The following is a 20,901-nucleotide window of genomic DNA, read 5'->3' as shown; positions in this document are numbered from 1 at the left end:
AGGCTCAGAAAAGTCAAAAATAGTGAGATATCTTGCAGAGGGATGCAGCAGTCTCAAAATTGCAAAGCTTCTGAAGCGTGATCATCGAACAATCAAGCATTTCATTCAAAATAGTCAACAGGGTCGCAAGAAGCGTGTGGAAAAACCAAGGCGCAAAATAACTGCCCATGAACTGAGAAAAGTCAAGCGTGCAGCTGCCAAGATGCCACTTGCCACCAGTTTGGCCATATTTCAGAGCTGCAACATCACTGGAGTGCCCAAAAGCACAAGGTGTGCAATACTCAGAGACATGGCCAAGGTAAGAAAGACTGAAAGACGACCACCACTGAACAAGACACACAAGCTGAAACGTCAAGACTGGGCCAAGAAATATCTCAAGACTGGTTTTTCTAAGGTTTTATGGACTGATGAAATGAGAGTGAGTCTTGATGGGCCAGATGGATGGGCCCGTGGCTGGATTGGTAAAGGGCAGAGAGCTCCAGTCCGACTCAGACGCCAGCAAGGTGGAGGTGGAGTACTGGTTTGGGCTGGTATCATCAAGGATGAGCTTGTGGGGCCTTTTCGGGTTGAGGATGGAGTCAAGCTCAACTCCCAGTCCTACTGCCAGTTTCTGGAAGACACCTTCTTCAAGCAGTGGTACAGGAAGAAGTCTGCATCCTTCAAGAAAAACATGATTTTCATGCAGGACAATGCTCCATCACACGCGTCCAAGTACTCCACAGCGTGGCTGGCAAGAAAGGGTATAAAAGAAGAAAAACTAATGACATGGCCTCCTTGTTCACCTGATCTGAACCCCATTGAGAACCTGTGGTCCATCATCAAATGTGAGATTTACAAGGAGGGAAAACAGTACACCTCTCTGAACAGTGTCTGGGAGGCTGTGGTTGCTGCTGCACGCAATGTTGATGGTGAACAGATCAAAACACTGACAGAATCCATGGATGGCAGGCTTTTGAGTGTCCTTGCAAAGAAAGGTGGCTATATTGGTCGCTGATTTGGTTTTGTTTTGTTTTTGAATGTCAGAAATGTATATTTGTGAATGTGGAGATGTTATATTGGTTTCACTGGTAAAAATAAATAATTGAAATGGGTATATATTTGTTTTTTGTTAAGTTGCCTAATAATTATGCACAGTAATAGTCACCTGCACACACAGATATCCCCCTAAAATAGCTAAAACTAAAAACAAACTAAAAACTACTTCCAAAAACATTCAGCTTTGATATTAATGAGTTTTTTGGGTTCATTGAGAACATGGTTGTTGTTCAATAATAAAATTATTCCTCAAAAATACAACTTGCCTAATAATTCTGCACTACCTGTATAAACTTGTTTTCATCCATCCATCCACTGCTTATCTGAGTCTGAGTCGGCAGTGTAAGCAGACACCCAGACCTCCTTTGTCCTGGCCAATTTGTCCAGATCTTCAGGGGGACACCAAGATATTCTTAAAATAGCCAAAAGATGGAATCTTTCCACTGTGTCTTGGATCTGCCTCAGGAGAGGGCATTCCTGAAACACCTCACCCAGGAAGTATCCTAGTCAGATCTCCAGACCACCTCAACTGCCTACTTTCATTGTGGAGGAGTAGTGGCTCTGCTCCAAGTCCCTCTGGAGTTATGGAGCTCCTCATCCTATTTCAAAGGCTGATTCCAGATACTCTCTGATGGAACGTTCTAATGACGCTTGCATCAGAAATCTCATTGTTTTGGTCACTTTGGTCATGGCCAGGGGTGAGAATAGCAACGTAGATCAGTCGATCATGGATCAATCAGCCCTTGTTCGTTTTCTCTTCATAGTGGTGTTTTGAATCGCTTTTCATCTGGTCCTACCCAGGACCAATTTGCCTTGAGACACAATACTGGGGCAAACTCCCACCAACAAAGTAGCTCCTGGGATCTCTACGGCACCAGGTAAAGGTGTTGATTCCATCTATTTTGTGAACAACTTATCCAACTACAGGGCTGTATCCTATCTGAGCTAACATTTTGTAACAGGAGGGATATGGCATGACTGCAGTTTTGTGTGTGATCCATTTCCCAGAATAAAGAAACTGTTAAACCTATTATGAAGGAACAGTGGTTCCTGATGTCATAGTTTCTCTTCTATGTAGCATTGCATTCTGTTCATTATTTGTCATTACCATTTAGCTGCAAAACTATGTAAGGAGTAGGGTTTCTTTCTGACCTCCCCCTGAGATTTCCTACACTTAAATATCTTAACAACTACTGGATCATATCCAAAGTATCCTAATGAATTTGGCTATCCCCTAGCACAGCTCTTGGTCGATTATGCTTTGTTTTCTTTGGGGTATATGTTACAGTCCCCCCTCTGAGATCTGGAGCTGGAAACACTTCCTCTTTAAGCCTGTAATGCCCCTGACACGCTGTATGATACTGGATCATAAAAGTACACATGACGTAGTCAAGCTAACAGCAAAATTGCAGCTAAAATAGCAAACATCAACAGGAGGGTTTTCTTTCTTGGTGGCTTTTTGATAAAAGTGCCTGATTATGAGTATTTACCAGAGACTGTGACTTAGAGGAAGGACAGAAATTTTCGTGATCTCCCAGCATCAAAGAACATAATGGCATCATCTGATTTATGATGATTTGTTGGAAACTAAAATAAATGAGCATCTTAAAAACAAAGGTCTATTCTACCATCCAGGCCGTCTGTTTTGAGTGCATGTTTGCATGCATCTGTGAGCGCATGCATTCTAAACAGGCCAAACTAATCATCCCAGGTCCCATCACAGAAAACAGCCTCTAATCCACTTCCTTCAGAGACAAAGAGGCAGGAAAGTTATGCAAGGCCTGCGATTGATCGGCGGCACTAATGTGGAACGACCTTTGACATCTGGCTTCTAAAGCTGGATAGCTCCAGTGCTCCTCCTCATTTGAACAAACATGAACATGCACAAACTGAAACACAACTGCAGTCATCGCTCTTGCAGCCATGCTAAGAATTTATCTTTAGTGCACAAATATGCACGTCCACAGACAAAAATACAGGTAAAATATCCAAATTCAAGCAATCCACAATGAGGATTGTGCTACACAACGCTGTTAAGGTAACTATGAATACAAATATCTGTGTAGTCACGTTCTCCATGTGACTGCACACTAAACTGAGTGTGAGTGGCACACAGTCAAAAATCGCAGAAATAACTTGGACTTCACAATAAAGTCTCCCAGGCTGGCATTGTTGGTGAGAACCAATTAGAAGTCCATGTTGAGCAACTTCAGTGAGGACTCAAAGGCATGTGAGTGTTCGAAGGACTCTGTTAATATACCTTTGGCTTCTATAATGGGCAGGAGGTTGAAGGCAAACAAAGTGGCTGCTCTTAAAAACTTTAAGTGCACTTTGCCTGAATCACAGAGAGATGTCCTAAGAAAAAGAACAAAGCAAGTTCGACCTTCTATTGAAACCAGTCCATTATCAGAAACTTCCCAGAGGAGTTTGCTAAAATAAGTGCAATGAGTGACATGAGAAAAATTAACAATGGAATATTTTACTGCAATCACACATGTCAGGCATGCAAGCCTTTTCAAAATTTGTAAAAGGTATCTGTTTCAACTGCTGACACAGTCTGAAGGCTGCTGTTTTAGCAAAACAGATAAGATCGTATTTTGATTGGTACAAAAAGTTATTTTTTGAGGTTATTTAAGAGAAAAAAAGAATGATGTAATCAGACATATACATAGATTGGTGTGCAATTACATCTTCTAACAAAATAAACAAACCTTTTAGGTAATAACCCATTAGGAATATATAGGAGCAAGCACCATCTGGAACACCGTGGCTCATTTTTTTTGCATGTAACTAGAGACAGGCTACATACATACTGCGGCTAATAAGTTACTTGTAATTTAAAGATCACAAATAGTTCTTTAAAACTTTATATGAAGTCAGAGCTGTAACATACAGTGGGGCAAAAAAGTATTTAGTCAGCCACCGATTGTGCAAGTTCCCCCACCTAAAATGATGACAGAGGTCAGTAATTTGCACCAGAGGTACACTTCAACTGTGAGAGACAGAATGTGAAAAAAAAAATCCATGAATCCACATGGTAGGATTTGTAAAGAATTTATTCGTAAATCAGGGTGGAAAATAAGTATTTGGTCAATAACAAAAATACAACTCAATACTTTGTAACATAACCTTTGTTGGCAATAACAGAGGTCAAACGTTTACTATAGGTCTTTACCAGGTTTGCACACACAGTAGCTGGTATTTTGGCCCATTCCTCCATGCAGATCTTCTCAAGAGCAGTGATGTTTTGGGGCTGTCGCCGAGCAACACGGACTTTCAACTCCCGCCACAGATTTTCTATGGGGTTGAGGTCTGGAGACTGGCTAGGCCACTCCAGGACTTTCAAATGCTTCTTACGGAGCCACTCCTTTGTTGCCCGGGCGGTGTGTTTTGGATCATTGTCATGTTGGAAGACCCAGCCTCGTTTCATCTTCAAAGTTCTCACTGATGGAAGGAGGTTTTGGCTCAAAATCTCACGATACATGGCCCCATTCATTCTGTCCTTAACACGGATCAGTCGTCCTGTCCCCTTGGCAGAAAAACAGCCCCATAGCATGATGTTTCCACCCCCATGCTTCACAGTAGGTATGGTGTTCTTGGGATGCAACTCAGTATTCTTCTTCCTCCAAACACGACGAGTTGAGTTTATACCAAAAAGTTCTACTTTGGTTTCATCTGACCACATGACATTCTCCCAATCCTCTGCTGTATCATCCATGTGCTCTCTGGCAAACTTCAGACGGGCCTGGACATGCACTGGCTTCAGCAGCGGAACACGTCTGGCACTGCGGGATTTGATTCCCTGCCGTTGTAGTGTGTTACTGATGGTGACCTTTGTTACTTTGGTCCCAGCTCTCTGCAGGTCATTCACCAGGTCCCCCCGTGTGGTTCTGGGATCTTTGCTCACCGTTCTCATGATCATTTTGACCCCACGGGATGAGATCTTGCGTGGAGCCCCAGATCGAGGGAGATTATCAGTGGTCTTGTATGTCTTCCATTTTCTGATGATTGCTCCCACAGTTGATTTTTTCACACCAAGCTGCTTGCCTATTGTAGATTCACTCTTCCCAGTCTGGTGCAGGCCTACAATACTTTTCCTGGTGTCCTTCGAAAGCTCTTTGGTCTTGGCCATGGCGGAGTTTGGAGTCTGACTGTTTGAGGCTGTGGACAGGTGTCTTTTATACAGATGATGAGTTCAAACAGGTGCCATTCATACAGGTAACGAGTGGGGGACAGAAAAGCTTCTTACAGAAGACGTTACAGGTCTGTGAGAGCCAGAGATTTTCCTTGTTTGAGGTGACCAAATACTTATTTTCCACCCTAATTTACGAATAAATTCTTTACAAATCCTACCATGTGGATTCATGGATTTTTTTTTCACATTCTGTCTCTCACAGTTGAAGTGTACCTCTGGTGCAAATTACTGACCTTTGTCATCATTTTAGGTGGGGGAACTTGCACAATCGGTGGCTGACTAAATACTTTTTTGCCCCACTGTACAAAACATGCATAAAATTGCTCATTTATTCCTAAAATTGTCACAGTCATTTATTGTCAGCAGATTAGACATGTGAGCCTCGCATCTCAGATCAGCTGTTTAAAAGCTAACAATATGCTAGCTAATGTTAGGCTCGAACATCCTAAAGATCAACACAGCATATCGAAACTCTAGCGATATTGACAGCTGCGGTAAACGGTGGATTGACAGCCTACAATCTGCCTGTTTGTCCTACTGTGGCCACCATAGATAGGATTATGTACTTGAATTGTGAGGGGTAAAAAACACGAATTAAGTTGACTGCAATCTCTAATATAATGACATCTAGTAGTGGGATTTTACACACTGTACCTTTAAGCAAGCAATAATGCAAAGAGACAATAACTGAGGTTAAAATTACAAATGTAAGGAGCCAAAGGTCCAAAGTAGCAGCAGAGCAGTTACTGATTCGAAGATCAGAGCAATTATCCACTTTTTTTCAACAGCTAGAAAAACATTACTGTGTGTTTAAACAGATACGAACATTTTAATATCTCCTATAGTCCATAAAAGCTATTTCTCCCTAGAACGATCCTCTTGATTACTCTTTCGGAATTGCGATTTATAGAAACCAGTGCAGGGCCCTTTAAACTCTGCAGCAGGAGTGAGTGAAGTCTATCATGGCAGGAGGAATGGGGTGTGTCAGCAAAACACACAGCTGATTCAGGGTGCCAAAATTTAGCTGCAGTAATTCAACAACGCTGGTCTTGAACTGAAATCCAGAAATATGACATTATCTAGTGCGATCTGCAGAGGCCAGCATCTATGTTGAGCTCAGTGTGTGTGTCTATAATAAAAACACAAACACCAAAGTCAAATAGAGGAGCACAAATGTACACACACGCACCATTACTGCTTTTGAAAAGACAGAATAACTGTACAGCAATACATTTACAAGGGTCTATTAAATAGAACTCCAAACTTAACACTTCAGCTTATCAGGTCCCCACCAATACACCAAAACAACTAGATACACACAGGCACACACACAGACACACCTTCATTTAGTAAAGAGATAGCAGACACTTTGGGAAATACCCTTACCTCCCTTCAAGAGACTGATACCACTCAAATGTAAGAATGAAACTATAGTCAACAGTCCACGACTACTCTGTCACTTACTGTGGTTTCATATTTAGGAGCATTAAGATAGCTATTATGGGCATTTCTGTAACTTTTGTAAAAGCCAATGTTTTTTTACAACTTCAAAAATGATCACTTTATTGTAATCTCATTCTTTAAGTAGCTGCCCACAGCTTGTGGCCGCGGATGAGGATGGAAGCATCTATTAACTTAAATCAGCAGCTCTGCTCTCACGACCACCACCACCATCTCTTCACCGCAACAGATCAGGCCAGCAGCTGCATCTCTGCTGAAGTCCCACCAATCCTAAGACAAGTCTTTGCAACAGGGGATTGGATCGTCAGGGTCGGTGAGGTAAAAATGGATAGTGTTTGTTTTCTCAGTGCTAAAATAAAATGCCCACAAGTCGTGCAGAATTTTTTTAAGTGGTAAAAGAAAACATTCATGAAATTGCTATTGTAACATTACGCTGTTCTGTGGTCACAGTTATCATAGTACGAACCAAATATCCAGAGAGATTTGGGGACAGAAAACAACACAAAGGGGGCATTTTCATTCTGTGATTTTATATCATTAAATTGTCAACAGATCACTTGTGACTTTGTCTGCAGCTTGTGAAACAGCTCACTCAGTTGAGAAGGAGTCGCAATGAATAGAAGCATCCAGGCTGGAGACTTTCTGAGAACGGCGGCTTATGTGAAGAAAATAAAAATAAATAACTGTTTGGGAATCAAAGCGGTCGGTTAACACGCCCTCGGTCTCCTAATGCTAAGCCTGCACTGACACAAAACTGCAATCACAGTGTAGTTTTGAGAATTACATGAAATATGATCAATACTATCAAAATACAAGAGAACAAAGGCGAGTAAAAAAACGATTATGCTGCATATTCAAATTTGCAATATGCTGCGCTCGCACTTGAGGGTATATGATTTAAAGGTTTGCAAATGGGCTTGATTGTGGTGTAAAAACATCATCACTCAGTTTTGCCAAGCACACAGACGCAGGCATATCCACTAACACGCATACGGAGGGCCACCATGTAAGCAGAGACTGCGCGCCGAGCCAGCACAGCATTAGTGGTCTGATTTATACCACCGACAAAACTTGTTTTCGAAGATCGCTCTTCACACAAATATGCCGCAGAGCGCAGCTGGAAGCCATCACCCTGCCGCGGAAATCAAACGTGCAGGGATTAGCCATCCCAAAATGTATTTTCTAATGCAAATCCCAGAGTAAACAGAGAATAGAGGGATGAGATGATGACAAGGAAGTTGGAAACAAACTGTTAGAGTCTTTGAACGTTTGTACCAGATCAGGCGTTTGATGTTAATACAGAGAGATGCGAGTGAGCAATGGAGATTGGAGAAGAGGGAAAGGTGGAAAGGGAGTGGTGCAGAAAGTGCCAGGGTGGGTACGAGGTGGAGACGGCACCATTTGAAGTGGTTTTTCTGCAAAGCCAAAGAGGGAAGCGTAGAGAGAAGAACAAATACCGTATAAGTGTGAGAAATCCTGGGAACTGCACTGAATGGATATCAACACCAGTCACTCGCCAAGGATAGTGTTTTCATTAACATGGGATTTCCCCCCACAAAAGTTCTGCCTCCAGCACGGCAACATCTACATCCCTCCATTTTCTCCAAATCCATCTTCCAAGTTAAGCCTGCCGTGACTAGTTAAAATAACTCAGCTGATTAATATCTCTACTGTGTTATTGCTTTGGACAGAACTGATAGACACAGTAGATACAAATCAACTCCTCTAGACACAGACTGGAATGACAGTGCAGTGAGCTGATCTCTGTCCACTGTAATACATACCCAAGTAAGTAGACCTTATCAGTTTTTTTAATCCAATAAGTGGTTACATATTTGTACATTTCATTGTGCACCTTTTACTGTGATTCTGTGAATGGTTTGGGAAACATCAAGTAATCTAATATGTTATGCTTTAATGTAAGAATTCTGCAGGTTTGTTGAAAACTAGGTTACACTTAAGAAAGTGATTCTGTCATGTGTCCCACTGCAAATCCAAGATACAAACTCAGGAAGGGTGTAAATTCTAACTTTTGCTGAAAAAAAGCTACCCCCTTTCACCCCTTACTATATAGCTTAGGGTTTTAAGAGTATGAAGAGCAAAACACTATTACCATTGCCATTATAGTGGACCTTATCTACAGAGAAGCCCATTCTTACACTTCAAACTGAAAAATTAGATTTTTTTAAGTAGTAAAACCCAGTTTCTCCCAGTACAGCCTTGTCTTGTTTGCACCTGACCGAACAGATATTCTCATATTTTAAAGACCCAACTGTCTGGAGAGGCAGAGTAATGGCTTGCATTTTACTCCCGCTACACAATCATGAAACATGACCTGAAGCGCTTGCACATAAATACAAATGAGGCCAACCTGAAAGAGCGATATTGTGCCCCAACACATTCTGCCAAGTGTGACATGAGCTGAGAGTTTGACCAGTAGCTTGTGGAGTATCTAAAATGTGCAAAATTCAAGGAAAATACTGCTGTAGACTGAATGCTTAGTGACTCCATAACCTGTTCACAAACATCCCAGTACCAGGAATGCATTAAGTGAGTATCTTGAAAATAAATCTGCAAGTAGACTGAAAACATTTTATAAAGAAAAGGAATTTTCTGCTGAAACACTCAATATTGGTGCACACATATGTGACTGCTTTTGATAACATTTATACTCCCTTCTTTTTCCATTTATCGACTTTTAAATATGTGAAATCCTGCCAAGCAGAAAGTGCCGCTCTGATAAATGCCTGCTTAGTTTTAAAAAATAAAATTCAGGTATGAAGGCATGAGGAGGAATAAATCAGGTCCACAGCAGCAGATCTGTTGTGGTCCAGATGTGTACCATAGCACCATGTGGAGCTGATGGGAAAAAATATCATTAGCATTCCATCAATCACCGATATCTTATATAAACTTTTTCCCCAGCTCATTTCTTACTGAGGTAACATTTAATAATATGAGGCGGTCAGCAATAACTGACTGGTGACTACCAGAGTCAAACACGTAGAAATGGACATAACATACAGAAACATGATAGAAGTAGTAGGCCAGAAAAAAGGTACGTGGACACAGAAACTGAGAATCTGTTATGTAGCTTTCATTCACTTCTTCATCCTGTTCCATGTGTTGTCTATTACCTCCTGCTTTGTTTTGTTTCTGCCCCACTTCCAGCACACATACCCAGCATGCCAACAACACACTAGCCAAATTAATAGCAAATACACAAAGACACACATACGTACAAAAACACTGGAATAAGTGACAGCATCCTTGCTCCAAGCTGGCATGAGTACAACACACTGTTGCTTATCCAATCGGAGCTTCCACTAGAGGCCATTTTCCAATCAAATCAAAGTGGGGCTTAGCAGGTAGGCCCCGGCTTTTGTTTGCAGCGCTGGATGGATGAAACAGACACTATGAGAATGTCCTTCGTTTTTGATTTGTTCCTTTAATCCACCACTAGGAGGTCTCTGTAATCCGCTCACTTGGATGACATAATTACATTTTTCTAATAATTATACATCAGACAAGCAGATTAATATTAAATTGCTAAAAAGATCTTAGTGTGGATTTGACTACTCGTTTGCTGTTGAGTATGGCTGACAGGAAGACGGCTCAACACAAAGCAGCACATTACGTGACCACTGGAAAAGCAGACAAGTGCAGCTTTTGGCAAAAACATTTGAAATCTGTGGTGATTTGGCCGCAAAAACACATAAGAATACATAAGCCTTAAAAAGCCTGCCTAGCATGGCTCTGTAAGCAACCAGAGGTTCTCATTACAAACCCACATGATATGAAACATCCCCTCAATAGAACACATATTGTCTGCGTGTCTCAATTACAGCCTGAATTCCTCACTTAAGAAATGCGCACACACACATGCACACACACACAAGCACACGGGAATATGTGAGTACACCGATTATGGTTTGTGTATTTATTCACAGAAACGCATGGGAGGATGAACAGACAAATATATTTGCAGCAATGTGAAATGGGTTACAGTTTGTAATGTTTGGCAACAACACCAACTTAAACTTTACACACAGGCTTTGCCCAGCTCTTCCATTTCCACTAAACAGAACCTGCTGTGTGTGTGTGTGTATTTGCGCATATGTACAAGTGTGTCTGGGCTTGGCCAGGCAGCAGAGCTCTCTCAGGTTACACACACACAGGAAGGCTCAGAGCAATAACAAAGGCCTTTCAAAGGAACCCTCAGCAGGTTAAGATAAAATGTTTTCGCTCAAACTGATAAAAAGCATCTGCAGCTTAAATGAGCAGGCGCTGGTATCAGTGGCGAGGTATGTGCAGCAGATCGGCCGGGACAGATTAAAACAGACAGCGGGTTGTCTCCCTCTTGGACGCACAGAGACCTAAGAGCAAGTGTATGTGTGCGTCCAGTCTAGTACTGACAGAAACACCTGTGAGGTTTAGTTCCAGCTTTAAATCCTCGGCGTGCCAATAATGTGAGAAACAGAAAATGGATAGGGTGTTATCGAGCAGTTCTAGGTTGTACGCTCCACACACAAGTCCCACTGTGCTGTAGGACAACCGCTGTGATGACTCTAAGATACTGTAGACTCGGCAACCTCTAGCACATACTTTAAATGTGTATTTTCATTTTTCTTTTTAACTGTCCAAATATCTTCTTTATAAACACACGGCTGATGAAGAACACATTTTTATTTGCAGCACTGTTCTAGAGGGAGAAGAATTTGGACACAGTTGTTGATCATATTTATGCATGGTCATGCTAACATCTGTCATGTCATGTGTGATTACTGTATGGGTGTAGTGCTGGAGGAGAAGGGGGGGGGGGGGGTGTCTTTAACTTTTTTTAGTTGGAATTATTAAATTTATGACATAATTGAATCCAGTTTAAATGACAAGACTTTATTCCACAAGAATAATAAAGGTTAAAGCAGCAAGAAAGTTCACTGAGCAAAACAGGAAAATTCAGATTTTTTAACCTTTTTTTTAAACTTAGAAACATTTGCTTCAAAGATGGTGATCAGATTCGCTTGCGTTCAGTTGGCATCGTCAAAGCGACTTGTGAATTTCTGTATATGTAGATGCCAAAAGATTTGATTTTTAACTGATTTATCACAGTTAATTGCCATATTATCACAAACATATTGCATGTAATTGCCATCTCGATCCCATTTAACTGCAGACTGATAGCAGCAGACCGACTCTGTCTAATTGCTGCTGTCTTGATGCATCAATCTGTTTGTAATGATATGGCGATTAACTGTGAAAAATCAGTGAAAACCTCAAATCTGTTGGCACCTACATATGCAGAAATTCACATTAAACAGAATTTCATATTAACAACTTGCATTTGGAGTCCAGCCAGAACCTCATAGATCTGGAGCAGAAATTCCTCTATATATAGCGGTGCAGTAGCTACAGGATGACGATTTAGCAACAAAATGACATGGGTGACAACCTTCCTTTTTGATAGAAATATAACCAGAATAAAACCAGCTGGTAACCAGTTGAGTCAAGTCCCCTATTGCAAAGAAAGACAGAAACTGGTTATGCTCACTGGTAGAGACCAACTCCGACCAGATATCCAGCAAAGTGTGTAATAGACATGCTAGTCCACAGTGTCCATTCCACGTGTTGCCTCTCAAAAATGTGAAATGGACATGTATGCAGAAGTTGCAATAACAGCAGAGAGAGATATTTTATTTCAAGCCAACATACAAAAAAATCACGGGAAAGTGTTTAAACAGATATTAATAACATATTTACATGTATATACATATTAGCCACCTAGCTTAATCATTTCTGATGATTAAGGACCCTGGAACACACTTTATATGATTTTTGCTCACTAGCAACTTGTTGGCTTTAAAGATATTATCTTCCCCTGCTGGAAATGCAGTTTCCGTTTCATGTTTTGGAGAGGCAAAGCGTGAAATGGACACGGTGGACCAGCGTGTCTATTACACATGTTGGTGTGATACTGGGTTGCTGACTCAGGTGTTTTATTTGGAGACAGGCTTCCTCCTACTAGGTGACCTGTGCAATCACCTTGCTATTAAAAGTAGTTGCCCAGAGGTTGAGAGTGTTATATTCTCTGGGCAATCAGTTGGTTGCCTCAAAAATGCTAAAGATTTTAATGTAATCAATGGGCAAGCACCAATTTTTCCTAGGAGCAAAGATGTCAACATCCTATTTTATTCTGCGCCAATAACAAACTGCATGTTGAGATCTGAGAGGGTGTCCAATGGAAATGAAACAAAATCTGTCAGACAACCAATGAGGCTGTAAACAGAATGTTGTTATATCATGCCACTCACTTATTAAGGCTTATATGAACTTTGTACTAACTATGCTGAGGTACTTCCAGTGACAGAGTGACACATTTAATGAATTCACCTATATTACTGCCAATTAAAAATGTTTGGTAAGACTGCAAAAGTAGGGCATAACACAGGCCACTTACCATGTAACAAAAATTATTTTTTAGATGTACAGAAATTTTAGAGGTTCACCTCTTTTGCATCTTACCTGGAAGCCCTGGATGCGAGCCAGGTAGTCCAGCTGCTGTGCTGGCTGCACCGAGACACCACAGGCCAGGTTCTTCCCCTTCATGGGCAGTGAGGCTTCGGCTGTGGGTGACTGACCATTCAGCAGCAGCTCCCTGGCCATGGTAGCGGTTGGGCTGGGTGAGGAGGATGAGCCACTGTAATAAGAAGGGTGTCCTGGGGGTAGCGGGGCAGAGCAGGGCCCCATGTCTTTTGATGCCATGTAGTTAACGGAGTTGCTACTGGTGCTCCCGGGGCCCGGAGCACTGCCACCTTGCTTTCTACTGGCCTCCATCTCCTGATAGACATCTGGGCTTAGGTGGAGCAGACCCTTTTGGGCTGGAGGGGTCAAGAAGGGCGGGAGGAAGGGAGGGAGGTGAAGATTTAAAAAAAAGATGTTAGTATGAATAGATAAATGGACACAAAGAAAAGTATAAAGAGTTAAAAGAGGCAAAACAGAATAAAGGAATGACATTAGGAAAGAGAACAGAGAAAAAGGTTATTATGGATCTCATAATTAAGCGTTGAAATCTCATGAATACAGATTCCTTAGCCACTTACATTAAGACAATACCAAGGAGTGTTTGTCTATGTGGGTGCCCAACTGTGTCCATTTGTGTGCCTACAAGTGTGAGCTCCTAAACTGGCATTTCGTCACCAAACATAGTTGACAGTTACTTGTGTTTTGGCAGGTCCAAGCACTATCAAAGCGTCTGCTGGGAAACACACACACAGCCCCTTTCTTTCTCACTCTCAAACACAAACACAGAGACACAAACGGAGCATCCACCAATATCAACAGAGTGTCTATGACTTCATCTTTGATGGAAAACAGCACCGTCACTTCACTGGTATCCTGCTCCAGTTTTTATGTCTTCAAACATAGACCCAGCTGAACCTCAAAGGAAGTTTAGTCACAGACAAAAGGTTCTTGTTATATTATTTTGAATGAGGAAATGTCCCAAATGGCCTGGCCGAGGCACCTTTGTGGTCTAACAAGTGAAACTGGACAATACTTGCTGTAGTTCTAGCCAGCTGAACACAACAGCACCATTTTAAAGCTTTCTGGACTCTGATATCACTGACCTGAAAGTGTTGCGGAAGCAGGAAATGCCCGTGGGTTGGGATTCAATACGTTTGTTACTCTGTGGCCATGGTGAAAGTGAAAGGAAGGAGTACAAGGCATTAAAAGAATGCAAGGAATTGTAAAGAGAGGATAAAAGAAGGAGGATGAGCTGGCAGCTCGTTCAGATGGAAGAGGATGTGGGGATGAGTGAATGTGAAACCCATGAGGAGCCTCCAAGCCCAGCCAAGGTCACCAGAGACAGGAAGACCAGCTGTCTGTGTGTCTGTGGACATGTCTGTGGGCTTGTTTGTGTGTGCATATGGACCAACAGCTGGGAGAAAGCGCTGGAGCGAGCACTTGACTGACAGGTCACTTCCTGTTTCAGTTAACATTTACAATCACAGACAGATATACACAAACAAGGACAGAGTTTTGCACAATTGTAGCTTACTCTAGTGTAAGGTTTCTGGGAACCTGCTGACAGTATTTCCCATAATGAACAATGAAGTTTGCATTCCTTTCCAGAGCAGCAGAAAAGCTGAAGGAAACAAATGAAATCCAGAACTTATTGCTCGTACTACAACAAGTGGCCCCTTGCCAACAATGACACAAATGCTAGGACTTTTCCCCCCTCCTCCCAATCATGATGACAACTTTAATTTGAATTTACACAAGTAAAACTTGCAGGCCTGCACATTCTGAATGCAGCATCATAAAAAATGAAAGGTGTTAGCCAACATGACATCAGCAGTGGACAAAGAGAATTGGAGGGGGGGGAGGAGGAGGCAGTCAATGTGATCCATGTGAGTTTCTGTGACTGCCCAGTGCATGTGAGAGTGTTTGCATGTTTGCATGTGATTGAGTACTTAAAGCTGGTGTCAGATGGTAAGCGAGAGCGTGAGAGCAAGAAACAACAAGAGTGAGACAATGGACGAGAGACAGTGGGAGTGAATAAGCAAGAGTGGCTGGATGTGTTTGCGCGTGATGCTGGACAGTGATTGTGAAATTGTGTACATAAAGTGGGAGAAAGTTAGTGAAAGGGGAGAGCGGGAGAAAAGCAGGCTGAGCCTGAGAAGTGGTGAACGGAGGAGTAGGGAGAGCTTATTTGTGGTACCGGTTCCAGGCAGTTGCAGAGGGGTCCCACCCAGACTCGGTGTCCGGTGGGCCAGGGGAGCATTGGAGGAAAGCCAGAGCCAAGCATGAGACTGATCGAAAACAGATAGGGCCGAAGCCCGCCGCTATAAATCACCACTGTGGAGCAAGACCTTCACATAGCTTACACATGCACACAATGCACACACACACACACATATGAACAGCAGGAAATGAAATGTGGCAACTCAAGTGAAATCCGTGCTGCAAGACCCATGGGAATAGAAGGGAGAAAAATCACCCTCTTACTTCTTTTACTTAGGCTTTCTTTTTATGCTCTCTTCCTGTCTCTAAGCCACCCTGTTTGTTGTAGCAATGCCTTCCAGAGCTTACATAGGGCAAAGGACACTGACGCACACACACACAAAGAGTAAAATGAGGGTTGTAGGTGCCTGAGGTGCGTGTGTGGGTGTTTTGTCTGGGAATGGAAAGAACAGAAAGACAGAGGGATAAATGGACAGCCCTTGACATATTTACCTACTTTCTCCCACTATGCCTTATATAACGCAGAAACATTCTTTGTGTGGAGCATAGCTCGTCAATGACAGCATTGGTTATGTGTAGGAAATTGCGTTTGTGTTACCTCAGGCTAGTAAATGGAAGAAGATCAAAAATAGAGTTAACCCATTTTGCCAATATGCAACAGCTTTTAAAGCTAAATTAAAAAAAAGGTTTCGACAGAACTGAGTTTTTGAAACCTTTTCAAGGGTTCCGTCCTGCTTTATGTCCTTTTCTGCTATAACTACCTGAAAATGGATCAAAGGACATGATATTTGCCACGTCAGTTACATACATAAAACATTAAAAAATCAGCTGACAATAATGCTTATTAGGCCTCTATATCATCCTCACATTTTGAAGCAGCTGGTGTCCTTTGCACACATCCCTACATGGGGCCCCTGTAGTGAGTTTTCCAACTAAGATGCCATTGCAAATGGTTCACTTGTTGTTTGGGGGGAAAAGAGTGAAGTTTGCCAGCCTTCTGTGGCCCTCTAACACTTTTGAGCCCCACGGAGAGGCCTGTGGGTAATGTTTTAAACATATATCTCGAGCTACACCTAAAATGTGGACTGTGGTTCTTCCTTTGCCTGTGATTTTTAGTTTTTGCCTCTAACCTAGCCTAGTTTCTACTAACCTAGCAGACACACAATGAATAAAATGACAATGATAACCTCCAGCAGCAACTCTAATTGCTCTAATTTCAGGATTGAGCCAAAAACAAACCATTTAAAATTTGTTTGACCTGAGGTATCCACTCACTAGAAGCAATAATTAAATCACACAGTAAAGTCTCTCTAGAATTTCTATTAACAATCAATCTAAAAACTTGAATATCCTGTTTTTATGCCATAACAGTGCAGACTGCAATAAAAATGCACGGCCTGATTGTAAATGGAATGCCATTATTATAAGTGTAGATTTAAGAAATGCTAGAAAACCTTTTTCCTGATAGCCTATAAATGTAACTTTCTATGTAAGTCTTAGTATCATTTTACCACCGCTTGGTAACTAATAACAGGACTGTATACCCTTTGGCACCAAATTAAAATTTCAGCAGCAACAGATTTATATTTTTGCATAAGTTTTTTTTTCTTAAATTGTAACACTGTGTTAATTGTGACCAACAGTCTTTTAAGACAGACAACAGGAATGACTGTGGCTGATAGTAGGATATGATCTACTGTTATCATCTACATTAAAATAAACCACAGTATGCTACTTTAGGGGATAGGCGTCAATGAGAAAAGACCAAGGTGCAAATACCAACCCTGAAGACACAACAAAAAAAGACTTGTAAACGTGGCAGTCAGAAAAAGTAATTGTTCCATGACCCTTATACCTGGTTGTTCCACCCTTTGTAGTAGGAACTGCAATCAAGCAATAATTGGAAATTAGCCTTTCACATTGAATTCTTCTTTGCAAAACTTTTAATTCAGCTACACTGGCGGGTTTTTGAGCATGAATGAACTGCTTAAGGTCATGTCAAAGCATCTCAATTCAAAATTTTCAGTCATGTGACCGACTCATCATCCTAGCTGTCTATCCATGGAGGAAAAACAAAGATATGAAGAGAAACTACATCCATACTTTAACCTGGCAGGTTTATTGAATCCCTAAAAGTAGCATTGTCTTTCCCAGAGTACCCATTTGGTCATGTCTACCTGTATCTGTATGTGTATGTAAAAAGAAAATTCACCCTACATTGCTGCCTGGATGAAAGCTTTTAAAGTAAGGATAGCTACATGAATTTTCGATCTGGAGGTAATTGTAAGTGTTACCTAGCTAACTCAAACAAACTACTATATGTAAATCTTTAGTTTTGTTGACTTGGACATTCACAGTGTAGGACCAGAAAAGTTCTGGTAGTATTAATCATCACATTACTGTTGTGTCATAAGAGTAAAGTTGAGCGAGTATTTTTCTGATGTCAGGTAAATCATCCCTACAGTTTAAATGAGACGCCACTGACAGCTTGAGTTGCTGTTAAGAAGCAGGGATTGATGCAATTTGTCCTCATTTGGCAGGTTTAGGTGAGGTTTGCTCACTTGTTGGTGCCATTTTCTACACCATTCTAGCAGCTATAAATAAACGTTCATTAGTGCATTGATTAGTGCATCCAATAGCACAGCAACTATCTGGCATTTTGGCTGAGTTAAACTTGAAAAGGTTGAAAGTATAGCTGGAGGGTAAAGAACTGCAATACTGTCAGGTGGGCGTGTCCCAGTAGCTCTGACGTCACATGAAAACTTTGGATAGGATTCAAGTCCGGACTTTGACGGTCCGGACCTTTGTTGCAGGCTTTGTTCATGGCTAAGATCATTTTGGGTTAGAGTTGTTTTCTTTTTCTTTTGAAAGTGTACTAAACTAGCCAATAGGGTTGGGAGTAAACAAATTGTTTACTTTTCTAGGCATCTGAAAGAAGCAAGTGCAAATATGGGATACTGTCAGAGTGGATACTAGCCAGGGGCCTAGGTACTAGAGACCTTCTTGCTCCATAGTATAAAGTCTAATTTGTAAATTCATAATTCTTTGGTGACTTTACAGTGTACAAGTTGGGGTTCTGTGTCTGTCCTCCTGCACAATTTATCAAAGCAGCTCCCTTGCCTAAACATTTCCAATAGTGAGAATGTCTCTGAAACTGATTATTACCTCAAGCATGCAACACTTGAGGTAATACGGGACTTTGGAGATGACTTCATTCTCCCTGTGCTGTTTGGAGTTAATTTGAGAAAATAGGTATATCCACATACGGTACAGTGAGACAAGGGAAGAGCATGGCACAACCAAATGATTGCAACCATGTGAAATTAGGCTTTTGTGTTTTTTTGTTTTTATAACATTTGCTTCAAAGACAGAGACCAGGTCTGAGACCACTCAGATTCAGTTGCTGTCTTCAAGGTGACTTTGGTGCGTCATGATGGTGAAAAACAGCAATAAGACTGACTCAGTGTGCTATCAGTTTGCAGCTGAATGGGGTGAAGCTGGCAATTACACACAATCTGTCACTGTTAGTAAAAATATGCTTATTAACTGTGAGAAACTGTAGTAAATCTGTTGCTTTCCTCCACAAATAGTGATGTAGTTGCTGCAGGAAAGCAATTTGTAAAATGACACAGGCACTCTTGCAGATGTGCTGCACTCATTGGTGACTCAGACTGATAGCAAAATGGCAGTCTGTCTGCGTTTACAAATTACCTGGCAGCTCACAAATCTGAGAGTACGTGCAGTTAGGCCATGATTGTTTAGAGACAGGTTGCCTTTCACCAGACAACCGGTGCAAACACCTTAGAACTGAAGTCATTACAGGCATTTAACCTCTGATTGCAGCTGACTGCTGCAGCTACCTGCACTTGATATTGAATGTGATTTTTCGTAGCAGCACAGATACTGCCGCCCTTGTTTTACTCTAGTGTGACTGAGCCAATTCTAAATTCATTGAGGAAGACAGATTTGAAGCAGTTTTTTCTACGGTAACCTTCCTTTGGTTCAGACTCAGGGCTGGGCTTTCTAACATTTTTACACATTTTACACAAAAAATCTGTATGATATAAAATACGGGGTGGAATCAAACATATTGCTTTCTCTCGTGGCATTATTTGAACAGTGGAAGAAAGCAAATTAACTGAAGTATATTAAAATTTAACATAAAAAATATAAATAAAACCCATCCTGACTACACAGTGTAGTAGTGAATGTAGAGAATTTATGCTTTTTTGGGGGGGTGGAGGTGTAATCACTACGGAAAAATGTGTTGTGATATATCATCACTGTGGGTGACACACTGTGATAGTATTGCACGGTGAGTTATTCTTGGACTCTTACTCATAAGATTAAAGTGCTTCTGAAAAAAAAAAGTCTCATTCAGAAAAGATCCGCACAATAAGTAACACTGCCGTTATAAAGAGTCGAAAACAGATGTCGCTACATCAACAAAGATGGCTAAAATATTGAGGATTATAAGTTTAAAAGTTTTAATTTTATTCATCTATAAACACGGGCCCTGTTTAAACACTCGCAAAGTTTGAACAGCTGCAAGGAAAAGAAAAGATTTTCACCCCCCCCTTTTTTTTACCCCCAGCCAGACTTCTACTTATTCACACTATACGTCAAAACAAAAGACAAACAAGAAACATCTTCCATTCAGCACTGACAGACACACGCACACAGAAAACTGAGACCAGCTGTATCTGTTTGAATGAGTTGTAAATGGTGTTTATGAAATAAATATTATTCAGACATTAGCGTCGTGTGAGTGTTCTGCGGTTTGGGCAACTTTAAAGAGCTAATTAGCAGATAGTTAAGCCTCATGCTGAGTGTGAGATAAACTAAGTGGAAATGGCAATGGACCAAAGGCACACTCCAAGCCAACAATAGGAACAGTCATCGAAAAAAGGAAGATTTTGTTTCCCAAGAGGCTCTACTCTGGAGGTATTGGGCAATGACCGAAGCTCCGGCTTCAATAGAAACCACAACCACCAAAATAGTTTTTCCAAGAGAACAATCATTGATCTACAAATATTATTTAGATAATATATCTTTCAGAAACTCGACTAAATCACAGATTTGAGTGCTATAAAAATTGTGGCACAGGCTCAGTTCTCATCTGGGTCCTGCCTATCAAGTCTAAACCAGCAGTGAGCAATGCAACAAATCTGGGCGATTACTCTCTCAACATAAGTGTGCTAAGCATGACATCCATTCTCCTCTCCAGAGTGAAGCTGGATGCCCCATGTCAGGGAGCCGGAGCTCTGCCAAAACCCTCCATTAGACCAAAGTGACGACAGCACATTTGAATCTATTAAAGCTATCTGTTTTCCCCTCTGCTGCTCGACATCTCACAGATTGTTCATTTGAGTCACAAACTGCTCTTTCTCAAGCTGCTGGCATTTACTTTCCTAGTTTAAAACTGCTTACATCTGCTTTTTTAAAAACTCAATCTAGAACATCACAAA

At 41.3% G+C, this 20,901-nt stretch overlaps 1 protein-coding gene across 1 annotated transcript in view; it reads right to left on the bottom strand.

Annotated features, from left to right (window-relative positions):
- The window catches only part of stau2 (staufen double-stranded RNA binding protein 2), a 104,300-nt gene that overhangs the window by 34,672 nt on the left and 48,727 nt on the right, over positions 1–20,901 (bottom strand). The window contains exon 12 of the mRNA XM_004546614.2: positions 13,214–13,569. Coding sequence (XP_004546671.2) covers positions 13,214–13,569 — 356 coding nt within the window. The remainder of the gene's footprint in view (positions 1–13,213; positions 13,570–20,901) is intronic.

The sequence above is a fragment of the Maylandia zebra genome, linkage group LG9 (assembly GCF_041146795.1).
Source record: "Maylandia zebra isolate NMK-2024a linkage group LG9, Mzebra_GT3a, whole genome shotgun sequence".
In the NCBI taxonomy this organism is placed as follows: domain Eukaryota; kingdom Metazoa; phylum Chordata; class Actinopteri; order Cichliformes; family Cichlidae; genus Maylandia; species Maylandia zebra.
Note: the sequence above shows the minus strand (reverse complement) of the source record. Positions and strands in the feature narration are given on the sequence as shown.